At 39.5% G+C, this 19,134-nt stretch overlaps 1 protein-coding gene across 1 annotated transcript; it reads left to right on the top strand.

Moving 5' to 3' along the window:
• The first annotated feature begins 390 nt into the window (after positions 1-390).
• OTOP1 (otopetrin 1) lies at positions 391-18,103 on the top strand. The gene is made up of 6 exons (XM_037401055.1): positions 391-715; positions 6,515-6,651; positions 10,618-10,676; positions 13,314-13,444; positions 15,955-16,898; positions 17,281-18,103. The coding sequence occupies exons 1-6, from the start codon at positions 430-432 to the stop codon at positions 17,449-17,451; spliced, it is 1,728 nt and encodes a 575-aa protein (XP_037256952.1). The 5' UTR covers positions 391-429; the 3' UTR covers positions 17,452-18,103.
• The last annotated feature ends 1,031 nt before the right edge of the window (positions 18,104-19,134 follow it).

Genomic DNA, 19,134 nt, shown 5'->3' with positions numbered 1-19,134 from the left:
GGGGCGTGGGGGTGTGTGTGTTCAGCGCCCGGTGTCCCTCCCGTCGCCCTGTCGAGGGGACACGTTAGGCTGCACGCACCTCCGTCGGTGCGGCCGTGTGGCCCGCGGCCCCCACCGCAGCCAGGCGCGCAGGGGACGTGACCATCTGCCGCCCGGCTGCTCTGCGGTGGAACCGCCTCTCCCTTCCCCTCACCTCTTCCCGCAAAACGTCGGGATGCTCCCCCCCGCCTCGGCAGCCCACCGTCCCCTCGGGGTGCCCGGGGCTCCCCCCGGAGACCCCGCCCGGCGTGGCGGGCAGCGGCCGCGGGGAGGCACGGCGGGGCCCCCGCTCCGCCCCCGGCCGCCGGTGGGGGACGGGCCAGGCGGCCTCGGGGCTCCCCGGGGGAAGCGGGGCCGCCTGTTTGCAGCACCTGGCGGGCGGCGTGGGCGATGGAGAAAGCCGCCAGTTCCCCCTCCGTGGGCGGCAGCTACCCGCAGAAAAACGCCGAGATCCTCAGCAGCCAGTATGGCATCAACCTCTTCCTGGCAGGGCTGCTGCTCACCTTCGCCTGGGCTGTGCACGCCGTGGGCATCAGCAAGAGCCACCTGCTCTCTTACCTCATCACGCTGATGCTCATCCAGCTGCTGTGGATGCTGTGGTACCTCTGCAGGAGCTGCACGCAGAGGAGGCTGATCCGGGACAAGGACACACATGCCGGAGCCCGCTGGCTGAAGTGTAAGTACTGGCCTGTGGCATACAAGGTGGTACCACACACGGGACGTCCGTGCCATCCCCTGTCTCTGCTACCACTTTGTTACCCTCTCCATCCCTACCAGGAGGCATCCTGGTATTCATGAACTTAACACACATGCAGTGCACTCTAGAGTAAATATATGCATAAGCTGAACATACTAGGAGATTGTACAGGAAAGCTGTTTGCTAAACATCCTCTTTCCAGCCTACCATTTACAGTGCTGAAAGCTCCAGCGCCTTTTTTCCCCTTACCAGGCTGGTTTGGCAACACTTGAAAAATAAAATATAGCTAATGGAAGAGGCAGTGTTGCTCATGTCATGCAACTCTTTGGAGGAATCACTTTTCCAGACAATATAATGCAACTTACTTTATTCTAGTACCAGTTGGAAATCTCCTGAAGTGCTCTCGATACCAATGTATATCAGATTCCCATTTATATGTGTACTGTGATGCCTTAGAAACAACTGGAGTTAGGCAGAAGACGAAATCCCTGGCCAGATCAGTTTGTAGTGTAGTACATAAAGCATCTAAGCAAGGAATCTAAAGCTAGCATTAGCCTTGTAAGGAAAAGTGTATAATTTGTAAGGGTAGTGGTGGGATGTAATGGCTCTTCTCTGCAGTCAGGTGTGTACTGAGTGAGGATATAAAGGTCTGTTGAGAGAAGGTAGTTGGGGAGCGCATCACGCAGTCGTAGTCACAGGAATGCTGTGTTTCTGGGTCCCCAGAAAAAAAACCAACCTATATCACACTGTGTAGAGTAACAGGCAACTGAGTTTTATCAACCTCTTTTTCCAGTCTTGGCAGCGTAAATGACAGGTTGGAAACTAAGTATTTTAATTAGAGTGCTATAAGACAGCTATTCCATAAAATATTTCCTACCTACTAGCTATGAGACAACAGTTAATTATCACAGCAGCTAATGAAATATCTAGATGAAAATCCCAAGAACATCTAAAACCTGATTATTTTGAAAAGTAAAGTTGTGTTGTGGAAATTTAGTTTGGTCTCAGTCTTGGTGCTTGTGTGTCTTTTCTCTGCAACTGTTAACATTTGTGCTGTATGAATTGCACAGGGAAAATCATTAGTTTTAATGTCTAATATGCAGTCGTAGTCTGTAGACTCTTTCCTGAAATGTATGGAGTTCATGTACCAACTGTTGAATTATTGAACTTGATTACTGGCTGTTTTCCAAAACGATACTCAGCTGTCTGACGTTTTTCATTTATTAGCTTATGTGGCTTACAGTCTCCTGAAATTCATTAACGCAAGGCTTAATTTGGTCCTATTTTGGACCAATCTATGCTTTTGTTACTCAGAGGGTAGCTTGCCCCTCCTAAGTAGGGAATAAATAGTGCTTGACATGGTTATGTACAGCAGGACCCCTGCCCTTTCCCTTTTGGCACAGCATTCACAGCATTTCATTTGTCCTAGAGGATATAAGGAGTCACAGAAACTTAGAAATAAGATACTGGATTGAACTACTAGGTTACCTTATCCATTTCTTTTACCAGCACAGGATGGCCCTTTGTACTAACTTCTCAAGTGGTGCGGCTTCCATGGCTTCTCTTGGATGTCTAGGCTGCAATTCAAGAAATTTGCCCTTAGGGAAAGACCTACACTTTCCTGTTTTTAGGATTTTCTTGTAGTTACAACAAGCCTGTACAACTCCTTTATCCTCTGTTGGTAAAAGAAAATGTATTTGAGCTAAAGACAAAATTCAGGTGGCAATTCCTCTGCCAAGATCCCCTTTGCCCTCCTCTTTATCAGTGGTTTTGTCATCAAAGTCTTTTACTTGAAAGACTAAAAGTCTGAAAAGTAGGGGAGGGGGAAACGGGAGACAAATTTTCATCAAGTCTTTCCACAGAAAGTTCTCAGCATTTTTTTACTAGCTCTGTCGGCTGCTTTTGAAGAGGATCTCCCTGCTCGCATCGTGAGAGCAAATGTCTTTGTATTAAGCAGTATAAAATGAGTATATTTTTATGATTCCCTTCAAACTGCAAATATCGTTTTAGTCAAAGAGGTGGTAGCTGGCTACTTACGGGGCTACTTAGAGCATTTTGCTATGAAAAATGTTGAAAAAAATGGTTTAACAAAAACCTATAATTGAGTCCTTGTACATGGTTAACAACGCTAGAAGGACAGATGGTCAGTTTACAAGAATTGCTCACAGAATGGTTTTCTTGAGCCTTTTTGCACCTAGGTGTCAATTGTGTGAACCCGACAGCACAGTTGTCTTCCCACTTGCATGGTATACCAAGAGCCACTCCTATAGTCTGAGTGTGGGAAAAGTTTCATGGAGAGCTTTGACTTTAGTGGGGTGCAGTTATCCTGACCCAAATAATCACAGGGAAGCTTAGGCAGTCCTTTCCTTGACTCATTCCCAATGTTATTTCCCTGAGTACACTCTCCTGTTAGGAAGAGCTCTTTGACCATTATTTAGAAGTTCAGCCAAGTGAGCCAGAGAACTCAAAACGAAAATCAGTTGGCTTCAGAAATGGCTTTATTTTATCACAGTCTCCAGCAGCACAGCATTTGTTTAACCCATAGACAGCTGGTCAACTTACAAAGCACTTGGCAGACTTCAACTTCTGTCTTTTTACTGCTTGCATTGAATTCTCTATTATTTGAACAATATTTTAAGTTTAGAATGGCATTTTCACAACTGTATCATCGTGACTTTTTTTCTTCTTGATGGTTAATAGAAAGAATTAAGCCAGCACTTAGCAATACTGAAAATTCTATTTTTGATCACCTAAGATATACAGCTTTCAATGAATATTTGAAAAAAATAACTTTTTTTTAATAATACGGTGCTCAATAGCAATCATTTCATATTTCTTTAACTTTCAAATAGAAATAGCAAAACAGGGAATTATCTTTCTTACTTACTGTTACTGATATATATATCTAGTATTTAGTATTAGTACACAATACTGAATTTTCCATCAGGAAAAGTTAACATGGAAAACATTAGCATATCATATGTATGGTCATAATAGTTACACTTTGATTTTTATCTAAGCAAGTTAGTATAATCATTCTCTTTTGAAGCTCCTAAATATGTATGTTGGACAGTTTGTATATGCTTACAGTGTGACCACCTGAGTGATTGCCAGAAACATTAAAATAAATGAGTCATATAAAGTCTTTTACGACCTGGAGGACAATGGCAAAACTGTTCATTTCAGTGGGAACGGACTGAGGCCCACCAAACCTTTGATGGATATAAAGGAAACTTGAAAAGAGATACTAAGGCATAAACCAAGATACTCAATATAAAAGAAAATTCATGGGAGTTTGGTTTTTTTTTTGTTTGCTGGTGATGGTGGTTTTTTTCCCCCTCAATGGTCTGCTGGACATAGATGTAAAACTGTGAAACTATACAACTGAAATACTGACCTTGTGACATGGAAGCAAGACAGAGTGGAGCTACAATACAGGTCATCCTTGGAAAGGCAAGATGCATGTATGGTGCAGGAGGAGGATCACTTAAATAAGATGTGTTTGCTTTTTATTTTTGTGGTTTTAAACTGGAGCCCTTTGCCTTGCCTTGCCTTCCCTCTTCCCATTTCTTCTCATTAACAAGGCCCTTGTGATCCTATTCTGCTGAGCCACTGTTGTGAGTAATGGAAGCAAGGACGCAGAACTTCTAACATACATTTTCCACCCATTTTGCTCTGACATCACTGCTTCACTAAAGCAGTTCCTCAGGGCTTGATCCTGCACCATGAATTCATTGGGAAATAACCTTACTATTGTTACAACTGGGCAATTAAATACCTTTCTAAAATACTCTGTAAGGTCAACATATGCACAACAATTTATTGTGGAGTAACTGTGGAAGATTTTTATAATCCTTTTGCTTCAGAAGATAGAATTTTCCTTCTTACTGAAACAATTATAATACACATGAAGTCCCTCAGATTGACATCTTCCAGACAAATAGAAACAGCCTGTTTCCTGCAAGCTTTCTAAATGAAGTGTGAATCACAGAATCATTCATAGAATAATTTAGGAGGAAGGGACTTCCAAAGGTCATCTAGTCCAACACCTTGCTCAGAGCAGGTCCAGTTGCCTCACGTAAATTTATTTCAGAAGAATTAACAATTCTAATTTATTTTAGAAAAATTTAAATTCTTTAAATAAGGAAACGTATCATTTGATTTCAAAAGTAAAAATTTTGCGTTTTGTGACACCATTTTCTTTTATACCTAATGAAAATGGCATATCTGTTTAAATGTGGGCTTCAGTCTTGTTACATATGTTAGAAATAATAGAAATTAGCTGTCATAATAAGCATAAATAAAAAAATGAATGGGATTATACACATGCATGAAGTGCAGAGCTGCGGTTTTAGATTTTGAAATATGAAATCAAAAGTTTCTATGTCTTGGTAGAAATAATACTCCATCAGTAATTTAACAATGTTTTTATTATAAGAGAGATTGTGAGAGAGAAACATGAAGTCCTACTGGAATTCATACCCTTGTGATTAAAAAAAATCTGAAGTCTATTTTTGTTTAATTTTAAAGGATCAATGAAAAAATAAACAAAAATACATTGTATTTTCATCATTTATACTTAGTTTTTATCAATGCAACTTTAATAATAAATGTATTATTAAATAAATTATTAATTTAGTGTTATATTTTATTAACACAGGTCGAGTGGAACATGTGGTGCTTATAAGGAAGTTAGGTTGTGGTCCTTTATAGAAGCTGAATATTCATCAAAGTCAACACTAGTGATGTTGTTTACTGTATGAGTAATTACAAAGAAAGTTTAAGATACTGGTGCTGATCTTAAGGTCCAGTTAAGGTCCATGGATAGATTTTTATCTAGTCTTAATTAAAATAAGCCCAAGTTAAACCCAGTGAAAGCTTGTTTGAATAAAAGCCTAGAGAGAAAATCCCAACAACCAAGCAATGAAGACTTTAGAGTTTGGCTCAGTAATTTTGCTGCCAGTTGTGCTTAGTCATACCTGTGCAAATCCGATTATTAATAATATAAATTCTGTTACCATATAGATTTACAGAATAAGTTTGTAATAAACATTTACATTTCTGAACGAAAAGAAAAATTAAACAATGGGAAACATGCATTTTTAAAGTTCTTTGGAATACAAATTACATTATTTAGAGAAACCTATTAGAGTATTTTTTGTGTGCGTGAGGAGATAATAGATACTGAAATGGAGTCTTTGGTTTCTTTCTGGGGGAACAAACCATACAGCTCATTGTAGTTTTGGTCTCTGAGTTGAAGCGTAACCTCCTGAACCACGGGCAAAGCATACCAAGTGATTGTGTTACTTCCCACTGTTGAGCTCCTGGGCCAGGAGACTGTAACATGATTGTTCAGCTCCCTGGAACTGTGTAGTTTGCTGTGGAGCTGTATAGAGCATTAATTCATGCGCTGTATGGTTGCTTCAGTGCTACCGTTACTTGAGAGGCTGCCCTTGCAAGGAGCTGGGAGCCATCTGCAAGGTGCTGAGTCTCTCCGCGTGCTGGCCATTGCGGGACTGGCTCCTCTGCACTGGTCATGCAGGGTATGCACAGTGATGTGCTGTCGTAATATGTTGGGCAGAGGCTTTCACAAATTAGAGGGACTTACTACATTGAGTCAATTATCTTCATGAACATTGATCTACTTTAATGTCCCTAGACAAGAATATGGATGTTGGTCAACTTTTATTTCCCTAAACAGATTTAGCACATTCTGCAAATTGTCTCTAGACCCTGTAACTGTACATGGATGTTTTCTAATATATTTTTCATTTATAGGTGGGATAACATTATTTGCAGTGATTACTTTAATTCTGGACTCTTTTAAAATTGGATATTATATTGATTTTTCAAACTGTTTATCACCAACTGAAGGCATTTTTCCTGTTACACATGCTGTGCACACCATCTTACAGGTAAAAGTCACTGGCTGCATTTTTATATTATATCTTGTTTTATTACCTTCTTGTCATCCGTGGATTTTACACTAACTTAATTTCTAAACATATCACAGGATACTTTTGAGGGCTAAATTCTTGTGCATGTATATTATTCCTAGGTGTAAATTCAGGCTTTGCAACCTGAAATTGCTCCACTGTAAAATTCCTATGGGTTCAAAAAAAAAAACAAAACCCCAACCAAAAAATGCTCTCCTGTACTTTAATGTACATCGGGGTTTTTTTTATTTCAGACTACATATATAACTTGTAGAATTTTCAGACTGAAATGAGCAGCTTGGCTAAAGACAATTCACTTGTTTCTGTATGTAGGACTTGCCACGTAAGTTCAGTTCAATCTTCTATCCTGGTGTCCCATTGGGGTTAGGGGGGGAGGCCTCATAGCTCAAAGGGGAAAAAACCCTTCCTAGCTGGTTATAAAATACTTGTGCACTTTTCCTGTAACAAGTGAACACAGATTTCCTTCTGGAAGCATTTGGTTATGCTTACCAGTGGCTGTGCAGTAGCAAACATAGCGACTCCTATAAAATATTCCAGCTGCTTGTTGTAAGGCTTTGGGTCTCTCTTGTGTGGTGATACTCCGCAGCTGATTGTTTATCACATGAATTCCTCTGAACTGCTGTCAGCAGATTTGTAGGAAAGAGGGAAAGAAAAAGCCACTCAGCTAAGATACTCAGTTATAGCCAGGCCACTTAATGGACTTTCCAAGATGATTAAGTGACTCAGAAAGGAAAAGATTTTCCTAGCAGTTGTGGTTGCATGTAAATGAGCATTTGAACAACTTAAATTTTTCTGCTTTCTGTAACAAAAAAAGGCATTGAAATTTAAGCAGTAACTCTGACCTCTTCTGTCTTTTTCTCTGAGGGTGAAATTCTGATTTGGTTGAAGTAATCTTAATTTCACATTCCTGTAATATTCACTTGCCATGTCTTGCAACTTCTTTGCTTTACCTCTGAAAAACAAACCAAAGAAATTGAAGCCTTTTTTCCCTGCTGATCTGCATGCTGCATTCTTCATTGCATCCAGTGACCCTGTGCTGACAAGATTTCGAGCTATTATGAACCAGAGTGTGGAAGAAACAATGCTGAACAAAGGAAACAAGAATTCTAATTTAAATTTCACATCACCCAGTGTTGCCGAATTTATCATCTACTGAGCTTAAAATAACGAAAGCTTGAATGTTAGCCTGAGCAATCAAAGGAAAAGTTAAAAAGTAATTTACCAGATACCTCTTACCTAAGACAAGTCTTTTCATGTCTTTGAAACACAGGATGAAATTACAGCAGAGAACATCCCTAATTATGTGTCATCTAAAAACTGAAGGATTTGTTTTCTACAGAATATGTGTCAGATTCTGTTGTGTTTTACTTTAAATGAGAGATCCTGATATGTGCCAGTAAGTTAATACGTGTATACGTACTGCACCTGTGCAAGCAATGAACTAACAAGTACCTGCCCTTCCAAGACAGCCTGTGTTAGGCTTTTTCACAGGCAGAAGTCCCTTTGAGGCAATGAATACTCTGTGAGCAAAAATTCGGTTTTATGCTATTTCTTTACCTTATTGACTTTTATCTTTCTCTTTCCCCCCATTTTCTTGCCTCTAATGTCAGAACTTCAAAATTTACATTTTTTAAGTTTTGAAGAATGCGTTCACATCTGCTGTTAGATTTTACTGCATCCATCCCAGAATGGGAAAAGGAACATGGCATTACATGACGCTAAGGTGCTAATTTCGGTTTGTTTGATTTAATTTGAAACCTCCATGATATCTTATAGTCTTTACACCTGGGGTTTTACCAATGGTCACACCTCCTTTTGATAAACACTTAATTAAGGGTATGAATGAACATGTTATTGCTGGGTAGCATTGGTGAGCTACAGAGAACTGCATTTTCCTAGCTTTTTCAAAAAATTAGGTATTGAATGTCTCAGACACCATCAGCTGTGGAGGCACCCTCCATCAGTGGACACAATAGTAAAAAGGGCTTCCAGTTACTCTAATGGATGAGGAAGAACCCAAAGTTCTTTGCACTTTTCAGACCATTTCTGGAACACCAACCAGGCAGGTTTCTAAGAGAAACTTTTTGGACCATTTCTCTCTTTACAGTTCACCTACTGTCAAGTTCAGTATCCTAGAAGCTATTCTGAGCAAACAGGACTCGAGTTTCACTCTAACATTCCTGAGGAATATTGGTATCATTCTCCTCACACTTGTCAGCCCTTGGAACCAGTTCTGTATCAGCAGCAATCTCTATCCTGACATCTCCATTATGCTCCCACAAATGAAGATTCCCAGTTTTATGCTTCTTTCCCCTTTACTTGCTAATTCAGTACTGTTGTCTCTCTCTTTCTTACTCTCCTGTTGAGAATAGTGCTTTCTGCACTATCCCTGAGTGCAACTGCCATGTTCTTAATGTGGTTGTCTCTCAGATGGATAGTACAAACTTTTCTCTTGCTTCCTGTGTTGTCTCCCTGTCCACTTCTGGATGTTCTAGTAAATCTAAGACCAATCTCCATGTTGTCAACAACACTGTAGCAATTTTGACCCTTTCTTGGCAGCCCCAAAAAGTAATGTTCCAGCGCTTTGCCATATCTGAATGCTGGAGACATTTTTCACCGTTAACTGGCAAATCATTCTTTTTACACCACCCCAGCAGAGTTCCTATTGCCGTCTCATCATACTTTATGCCTCTACTTTCAAATATGTCTATTAGCATTGTTAATATAGGGTTTGTCTCTCTGTCCTCTTCTGATAATTCTAGCAAATCTGTGATCAATCTCCACATCATTAACGAGGCTGTGGCAATTTTGTCTCCCCTCGAAGCAGCCTCAAAAAGTAACTTTCCAATGCTTTGCCATGTCTGAACGCTGAAAACCTTTTTCATTGTAATTGGCAAATCATACTTTTTACACCACACTAGAATTCTTGTTGCTGTTTTATCATACTTTACATCTCTTTTTTTCAAATATATCCATAAGCATTGCAAATATAGAATTTGTCTCCCTGTCCACTTTTAATTATTCTAGTAAGTCTAAGACTAATCTCCATGTTGTTAGCAATGTTGTTGCAATTTTATACCCCCTCGAGGCAGCCTCAAGAAGTAATTTTCCAGTGTTTTGCAATGTCTGAACACTGGAGACATTTTCTGGCGTAACTAGCACGACATTTACTTTGCACCATCCTAGCAAAGTTCTTATTGCCTTCTTGTTATACTTCATGCTTCTTTTTTCAAATATATCTATAAGCATTGTTAATGTAGAAGTTTTTTCTTCTGCACCCATATCAATTAGACCCCATCTACGTTGGACGCCAAAAGTTGCAATTTGAGTTAAGATGGAAAACAAATATCGCAATACACCCATATCGATTAATTGTCAATGGCACTTGTCTCAGCTACATTGGCTGCCAGTTGTTGTAGTTGGAGTCCAACTCAGCCTCGCACGGGGCACCAATTGTTGCAGCCTACTAGTTTGTTTGTGCTGCAACACTGCGTGTCCATCGTTTGTTTTATTAATCAAGTCTGGCATCCTTTCACTTATGTCTCTCCCTTCATAGAATTTCATATATTTAATAAATCATTCAAACTTAGCATCACCGTGCCCTGCAGTAATCATACTGCTGTCCACAGCTGGTAGTTTTATTTTCTTTGTCATTGAAATAAAAACCTCTCCAGATATAGAAGCAAAATATGATTTGGTGAGTCATACTGATGAGACTTTGCTGTTAAGCCACTGACTGCTTATAAGAAATCTCAGGTTCTTCATGCCAGAGAGGTTCGGGGTGAACATCACAGGAAATCATGAGTTATTTCACACATGTGTAATTTAAACATCAGTGTTTCTGTCTACAGGTACATTTTCCTTTTTTGAGTGTCACACATACTCATTACTGTAATTACATTTCTCTGTATTCCTTTCATTTAGGTGTACTTTCTGTGGTGTCATGCAAAGGATATTATCCAGTCTTTCAAAACACTTGAAAGGTAAAGTGGATCTGAATCTTATATTGGATGCTAATAGGTGTAGATCTGCACAGTGCTTTAATACCTACAGGTTTACTGTATGAGGGACAGTGAAAATTTACAGAGATTGATTCTCCTCCTGGTTGTGTTAAGTAGAAAGAAGTAGAATAGTTAAATAGAAAGTAACTCCGTTTACCCTTATTTAAATTGCGCTTATGTTTTATAATATACAACAGTCACAGAATACATATATTTTTCTCATCAGAGAGGGAAGTGGGCAATGCATGATCCCACAGTGTCACTTGCTTGTTTTGAAGGAAGAGTCATGTGTGTGTCTCAGAACTACGCACTATATTATGTCTTCTTTATTTAGCTCCTGAAAGAGAATCTGCATCAGCAGCCTGCAGTCAGTGCAATATATCTGAGGTATTTTATATTGATTTTTATGGAAAGCACCTTTTGGAACGAGACCATAAAATCTTAGAACTGTAGAATGGTTTGGGTTGGAAGGACCTTTAAAGGTCATCTAGTCCAACCCCCCTGCTCAAGGGCACCTTCAGCTAGATCAGGTTGCTCAGAGTCCCATCCAATCTGACCTTGAATGTTTCCAGGAATGGGGCATGTAACCACCTCTCTGGGCAACCTGTTTCAGTGTTTCACTACGTTAGTTATAAAAAATTTATTCTTTATATCTAGTCTAAATCTACCCTCTTTTAGTTTAAAACTGTTACCTCTTTTCCTATCACAACAGGCCCTACTAAAAACCTTTTCCTCATCTTTCTTGTAAGCCTCCTTTAAGTATTGAAAGGCTGTAATAAGTCCTTCTCAGAACCTTCTGTTCTTCAGGCTGAACAACCCCAACTCTCCCTTTCCTCCTGTGAACCTTTCCTCACAGGAGAGGTGTTCCACCCTCTGATCGTTTTCATGGCCCTCCTCTGGACCCGCTCCAACTAGTCCATCTCTGTCCTGTGCTGAGGACTCCAGAGCTGAACACAGCACTGCAGGTGGGGTCCCACCAGAGTGGAGTGCAGGGGCAGAATCACCTCCCTGGACCTGCTGGCCATGCTTCTGTTGATGCAGCCCAGGATACAGTTGGCTTTCTGGGCTGTGAGTGCAGATTGCTGGCTCACGTCCAGCTTTTCATCTACCAGCACCCCCAAGTCCTTCTCCCCAGGGCTGCTCCCAACCCCTTCATCCCCCAGCCTGTACTGATACTGAGAGTTGCCCCATCCCAGGTGCAGGACCTTGTGCTTGGCCTTATTGAACCTCATGAGGCTCACATGGGCCCACTTCTCCAGCTTGTCCAGGTCCCTCTGGATGGCAGCCTGTCCCACAGGTGTGTCAGCCGTACCACCCAGCTGTGGTAGATGCAGCTGTGCAAATGGACTGGGAAACACAACCTCCCTGTGGGTATCCTGTGTAACTGACTCAGTAAAGGTTGTGCATGTTTCTGACACCAGAACTTGATTCTCGTGGGGTAACTGATGTGTCTGTCCTCTGAAACAGCTGAATACACACGTTTCTTATAGAACTGAGGACTAGCCTTTGAGGCAGCAGAGCCAGCTCCGATATATTTTTTGGTTTTCTGAGAAAGTAGATCTATCTGTATATAGAAGCAAATATGGTAATTTTTAAAAATACTTCTTTCAAATTATCAATGAGCTGACCAGTTTCTGTTAGGAAGTAAAATAAATTTAATCAGAAATGTCATCTGTGGTGAAGGTTCTCCATTTGTTCTGCTCTCTTGGGTAAGTGTCCAAGCCCCATGCCAGTGAGGAGAGTGATCACAGAAGGCTTTGCATTGTCAACTGGTGAAATCAACTCTGTCCATAAGTATATTTTAAAAATCCCTAACTGCAAGTTTGTCACTGAGAACAGTGCAGTAATAACTGTTCCTTGGTGAAGGAACATTATTGGTCTTGGGTGCAGGAGAATAACACCTGGCAGAATGATAGGTGAAAGGATTGTGCCTAGGAAAGAGATACCATGGCCTTCTACAAAGAGGAGAGTGCTGGGCAAAAAACAATTACTGCATGGATTTTATTAGGAAATTATGAACCATTAACCCACTTTTTTCTCCAATGCCATTCTGTTTCACCATGTCTGAAATGGCTTGTCAGAGACCAGGAGTCTCAAAAATGCATGGAGATCTACCCTCACTGTACTAGTTCTTTGAATGGAATAAAGCCCTCTTTTAGCTTCAGCTCTCTCCAGGAGACAAAAATGCATGGACTAGAAATTAGAGAAAGTGGTGGTATCTGTGAAGTAGGACCAGCCACAGTGAGTATGAAGGAGCACCACAGCAGGCTGTGAAATGCGGTTTGCTAAACAATTAACCCTCTTCAGACAGTTCAATCACTGTAATTAACATGAAGCTTGTCCAGCCCAAACCAAAGAATAAAACCCGTCACATAAGACAGCGTAACAAATAATAACAGTGTCCTATTAATGGTTTAATACATTAAGCCATTATGTTTCTGTAAAATTTTGGAAGTCTAACATTCATTGTGCTCCACTGCGGAACATCTTTTAAAGATGGATTATGTTGCTTTTTTCATACTGCCATGTAGCTTGTCTACAGAAAGTTAATCCATTTTATTTAATATCTATGGAAGTATACTCTGTGCAGATTCCTTCAATAATTATCTTATTTTGTAGGTTTGGGGTTATCCATTCTGTGTTCACAAATTTACTCCTGTGGACAAATGGTGTGTTAACAGAGTCAAAACATCAACTGAATGAACATAAGGAAAGACTGATCACTCTTGGTTTTGGGAACATAACAATAGGTAAGCAAAAGGGTTGGGACATTTTGGAATTCCTGCTCTTAGACATGTCATACAAAATACTGCGTCACTGTAGAATGGAGCTTGGTCATTCATGACTATGTCAGCATAGTCATTCCCAGGCAAGTATAGTGAGCTGATACAGAGTTCCGATCTATAACTAAAATGTTATGTGATCATTATCATTATCATATATGTGATCCAGGCTGTTGTTTTTTTCCTTCTGAGTTCAAAACAAACAGATTTTTACAAACATTTCTTTTGAGGAATAATATCACTGAAGAACCCCTTTATTAGTAAATTGAACGCAGCAGTTTTAAAACCAGAGTTTGCTATTTATTAAGTTATTTCTAGAAAAACAAGCATGGATAATCCTGCAAATCCTTCCCAGGAGAGTGGTTACATGTGGTGTGTGGTCCTATGAGATTCACTGGGATGGCTCTGAGGGATAAGGGGTTATCCATTAGTGCTGCTTTACAAGATAAGTATTTTGTTCTAGGTGTTCTTTTTTTAATGAACCGTTTTATCTATTGGTAAGATGATGCAAGTTGTAGTCAACAAACATCGAGTATAAGGGAGTTATTAGGAGGAAATGCTTTACTGTGAGGGTGGTGAGGCACTGGAACAGGTTGCCCAGAGAAGCTGTGGATGCCCCATCCCTGGCAGTGTTCAAGGCCAGGTTGGATGGGGCTTTGAGCAACCTGGTCTATGGAAAGTGTCCCTGCCCACGGCAGGGTGGTGGAACCAGATCATCTTTAGGTTCCCTTCTAACCCAAATCATTCTAGGATTCTATGATTCTGTGATTCTATAAAACTGCTGGGGATGCCTTCCACTTCCAAACACCACTGAAGCATGGGGAAATTAGGAGTGGTTAACTTTAAAGAGGAAATAAAAGTTCTCAGCAGCTGTAAGTAATTTTCTTCCCATGAAAATTTATTGGTACAGCTGATAAATGTTGATTGTGTTCACATAGGACAAGACAGACAGCTTTTGAAGAGGAAAATGTATGTTTTCCCACCCAGTGAATTCAATAGCGCCCGTATCCTAAAACCACCTGATTTTGCCTCTACTAAGACAAATCCTGAACTAATTTGTTTTTTGCCTATTTATAGTCTGTGTAAATTGAAAAATTTTAGGCATTTTTAATAGTTCCTGCCAAAGTTCACATATAAGCAAAACCTAAATTTTAAAATCTGTAAAATAGTATTTTCAGTATAACTGTCTAGAATTATGGCCACAATTTTACATCTATTTGCAGTTGTTACCCTTTATATGTATCTAATTGAAACTATCTAGTTTCCATTAATAATCAAGTAGCTGAATTAATATTTCAGAGATTTTGTAATCACGGAGCATTAGTGGAGAGCAGGCAAATCACAAGTTAGTGGCTCTTTTTGACATTTCTACTTGTTAAATAGAAGCGGTTTCTTTATATTATTTCCTATTGTTCTGCTGCCAGAATTGTTACACAATTATGAACAGTCAGAAATAGCATCTGAAACAAGGGGGAGTAAAGTAGTGATCTCCAAGAAAAGTTTGGCATTAACATACAATCCAAACTGCAAAAGGAATTTTTTTTCTGTCTCTTAACAGTGTGTGGTTGAGAAAAAACAATACCAACTTTGTCCTCTCCTCTTCTTTTCTAAAATTATAGAAAACAAAAGAAAATCTTCCAGGCACAAATCTCAAATCAGTGCGTAAAAATGTGCTCTTCAGCATGTATGTTTATATACTTCTAAATAAATGCATTGTGCAAATAGGTATCTTTTTTTTTCTACCACTGTGGAAATTTCTGATTTCTGCCATTATTTGCTTAGGTTATAAATGCACATTAAATATATTTTACAAATACTATCAATTGTTTATTTTGCCATAGGGGTTTACAATGGAGGTATCTTCACAACAGAGAGGTAATGATTTCATAGGCGCCTCTCAAAAACAGAAGATTGATTTTTAATTTTTTTTTTAATTTTAAAACTATACTGGGGCATTGAGTGAAAGTATCTGTGGTTTACTTCATCTCTTTCCTAGGCATAAAAATCTTCTTAATAAAGTGGTTTTGATACTAGGAACCATGCTAGTGTAAATCACTGAGAAAAATGACAGCAGAACTGAGCTCTTTCCTTGTTAAGCTTGTTCTTGATCTGATCCACAGATCCCTGGGCTTCTATAAAAGCCTTCTAAGCCAAAGGGCTGAGGACTCAAAGCCCTTGGGATCTAGATTTTCATGTTATAAAAAGGTATTTTTACCAAGACTGCTTAAGTTCAGTGCCACAATGTGATTATTGCTCAGTGGCTGAGCAGTGAAGTCAGAGATCATACTTCAGGGAACATGCAAAAACTTTGTTAGGTTAATGACTTTAAGGGCGAGACCTTTTTTTAGGTTGCTAACTGGGTGGTGTGATGTATTGTTTGACTGAAATCTTACCTCTGACATTTTGTTACTTAATTTTTGTTTTACTAAATAAGAAATCTTTATAGTGCGCATAACTAATCTCTCCCTCTCCTTTAGTTTTAGATGATCATGCACCTCAATGCAATTGCACAACAACAACTCTCTGCTCGATATTTTCTCAAGGAATATATTACCTATATCCCTTCAATATAGAGTACCATATCCTAGCATCCACGATGCTCTATGTCCTGTGGAAGAATATTGGCCGCAAAGTTGAGCACCACCAGCAACACAAAACTCCATTCAAATTCCATGGCATAACTGTTGGAATGATTTTTGGACTAATTGTGTTAACTAGCACAATAGCTATTGTTGTTGTTTATTTAATTCAGATTGGACGTTCAAAAATCAAGAGTGAGTTAGCACTCACTATGTTTTACTTGCATGCTATCTTCGTGTTGGCTCTCATGTGTACAGCTGGAATCGTTGCCCTTCTCATCTACAGACTGGAAGACAGATCATTGGATAATTCAAAAAATCCTGCTCGAAAACTTGATGCGGAGCTGCTGGTGGGCACAGCTGCGGGGTCCTGGCTCCTTTCCTGGGGATCGATCCTTGCCATTATCTGTGCCCAGGCTCACCCCAAATACACATGGTATAACCTGCCCTACTCCGTCCTCGTTATAATTGAGAAGTACATTCAGAACCTCTTCATCATTGAATCCATACATCGTGAGCAGGAAAAGGTGAACGATGATATTAAAACTCTTCGAATAGTGACTATATCTCGGGGGAGCACTTTATCACTTACCCCCTCGTACAAAGAGATTTACAATGGCAGAGCTGCTGGTGAGGACGGGGAGGTACCCTGTCTGTTCAAGGGCACTATCTGTAGGAGAGAAAATGGTGGTGGTGGTGCCAAAGAAGAAACGAGTCAGGAAAATAGTTTGGTCACACATTTGGCCTCAGATATCTCATTTTATAGTAGAAGCTCAGTTACTAACAACAAGAGGAGAATTTTGAAGAACATCGCTGCATTTTTATTCCTCTGCAACCTTTCGGTAAGACATTAGAACATAATTCACAAGTTAATACCCAAAAGCCTCCCAACCTTTCAAGCCTGATAAGTGTATTAGAAGTACATGGTTCTACAGTAGCAGGTAAATTTTTCTTCTTCTGGAAGAATAAGCGAATATGCCTTTGGGGAACAAAGTCTATTTAAACGTGGAATCTGGGAGTCTAGGCTTGTTTTAGTCACAGTACAAAAACTGTAACAGCAGTGGAAGCTGAAACCCTCTTCCACCAGTGTGACCCAACAGCAACCGGGAGGATGTTCTTAAGAATTTCTGAAACCAATTTGCAGTTTGGTGGGGTTGCAGTCCTTAAGGGCTAGTGACTCATATTGCTGGTGATTTATATTGGCCTTGTGTTCTTTCCTTGCAGCTGTGGATACCACCGGCATTTGGGTGCCGCCCGGAATATGACAATGGACTAGAAGAAATAGTTTTTGGCTTTGAACCTTGGATAATTGTTGTGAACCTTGCGATGCCTTTTTCTATTTTCTATCGTATGCATTCAGCTGCCTCACTCTTTGAGGTCAATTGTAAAACATAGATCATATAGGGTCCCTCGGTGAACAATTGATTGAATAATTAATTAAATAAATATCACTTGAATGAGTGGATGAATGAATTAGCACAGGTAGCAACAGCTGCTCAATAAATAGAAGATTCAGTAGTATTTCTTTTAAAAAGGGACCATAGTTAATAGCATGTAATTTAAAAAAAAAATACTTCCACATATTTTGTTATATATGTGGTGTTATGTATAGGTACACTTTTCAGAATCATATTAGCGTTAATATGATTACCATTACATAGCAAAGTAAATTCGATCTCATTAATCTTTGTTTTATTCACGTGAGATTTGTCCTCTATATAATTTGTATTGCTTTGTTTTCATTCATTGTGGCTTGTGAAAGGGTTTTTAAAAAAATCTGTATGACATAGGAGGGAAAATCTCAGGAATAGCTAAACTGAGCAATATTCCTGAATCACAGAGATATTATGAAAGCTCCAGCTCTGAATTCCTAGCTATGTTTTTGCAGTAAAACCTGAAAACATTTGCTGTTAAGTTGGGATGTGGGAATTATTGTAAACTTCCTGAATACTGATAAAATATCAACGTATTATTATTATTTTCTCTAACTATATAGCAAGAAATCCAGGTAAGTAATACAAATGGTTAGTAATACGTGCTGTTTATAATTTCCTCTGATAAAATATATTTCAATTAATGAAATATCATCTTGTATTTACTGTATGACATAACTGAGAAATAAAGCTAATCCTTTTACTTAATTCTTTATTCATACATCCTTGGAATATTTTAAGAGAGGAAACCAGTCTTACAGCTTATATTTAGCTATATACATTCTGTTGCCAGAATGGTATATATTCCCTGTACATTTTTTTTATGAGCTGCTGATTTCTTTGTAGTTTGGTCTCCTTGTTGGAAGATGTGTCTTCATACATGGATGCTGTAAAGCATAGCTGATGCCTCTAGAAATGTGGAGGGCCCTTGACTGAGAGATTTGTAAGTGTGGATTACCAACCGGTAGAACATAATCTCAAATCCCTAGGATATTTAGTTGCCTGAATGCTCGCAGAAAGCAGTGAAAAGTTGTGTGCCTGAATATTGTTAGAGTCTGCACCTGTAAGATGGAAAGACTGGAGCAATGATCAGAATACTAAAAAGAAGTGACCAATTATTGGATAACCCTTACTAACTCATTAATGGTCTATTCCTAAGTCTGGTGACTCAAGGGCTGCAAAATTTCTGCCCCCAGTTCCTAAAAGACACCATCTGCCTGAAAGCTGTCATATTTCTGCAGAGGAGAGGTCTGCTTCCAATTCAGGTTTCCACTGCCTTGTCTGCTCTCACGCATCAGATCAAAAATTTTGGCTTTGTACCACTAGATGGCAAACACAGACCATTCCATAAATGACCTGATTCCAGGAGTTCGTTCACATGATAATTAATCCGTTCTGTTTTGTGGTACACACAGCCATAACCCACCTAGGGATTTTTGCTGCCTTCTTTACCTGTTGAAAACCCTAGATCAAGTAAAGCAACTTTCATGTGAAGTCTCAGGTGAAGCCTGAATTAGATGAACCACCAGTGAGGCTGATCATGAGAACTCCTGTGTTGCTGCAGAGCAATTCCAGTTGTTCTATTTTAAGTGTTTTTTGGAAGAGTCGCCATCTGATCACATTGCTGTAATCTCTGCCTTTCTCT

The sequence above is a fragment of the Falco rusticolus genome, chromosome 1 (assembly GCF_015220075.1).
Source record: "Falco rusticolus isolate bFalRus1 chromosome 1, bFalRus1.pri, whole genome shotgun sequence".
NCBI classification, from domain to species: domain Eukaryota; kingdom Metazoa; phylum Chordata; class Aves; order Falconiformes; family Falconidae; genus Falco; species Falco rusticolus.
This window is presented reverse-complemented; position numbering and strand designations above follow the sequence as displayed.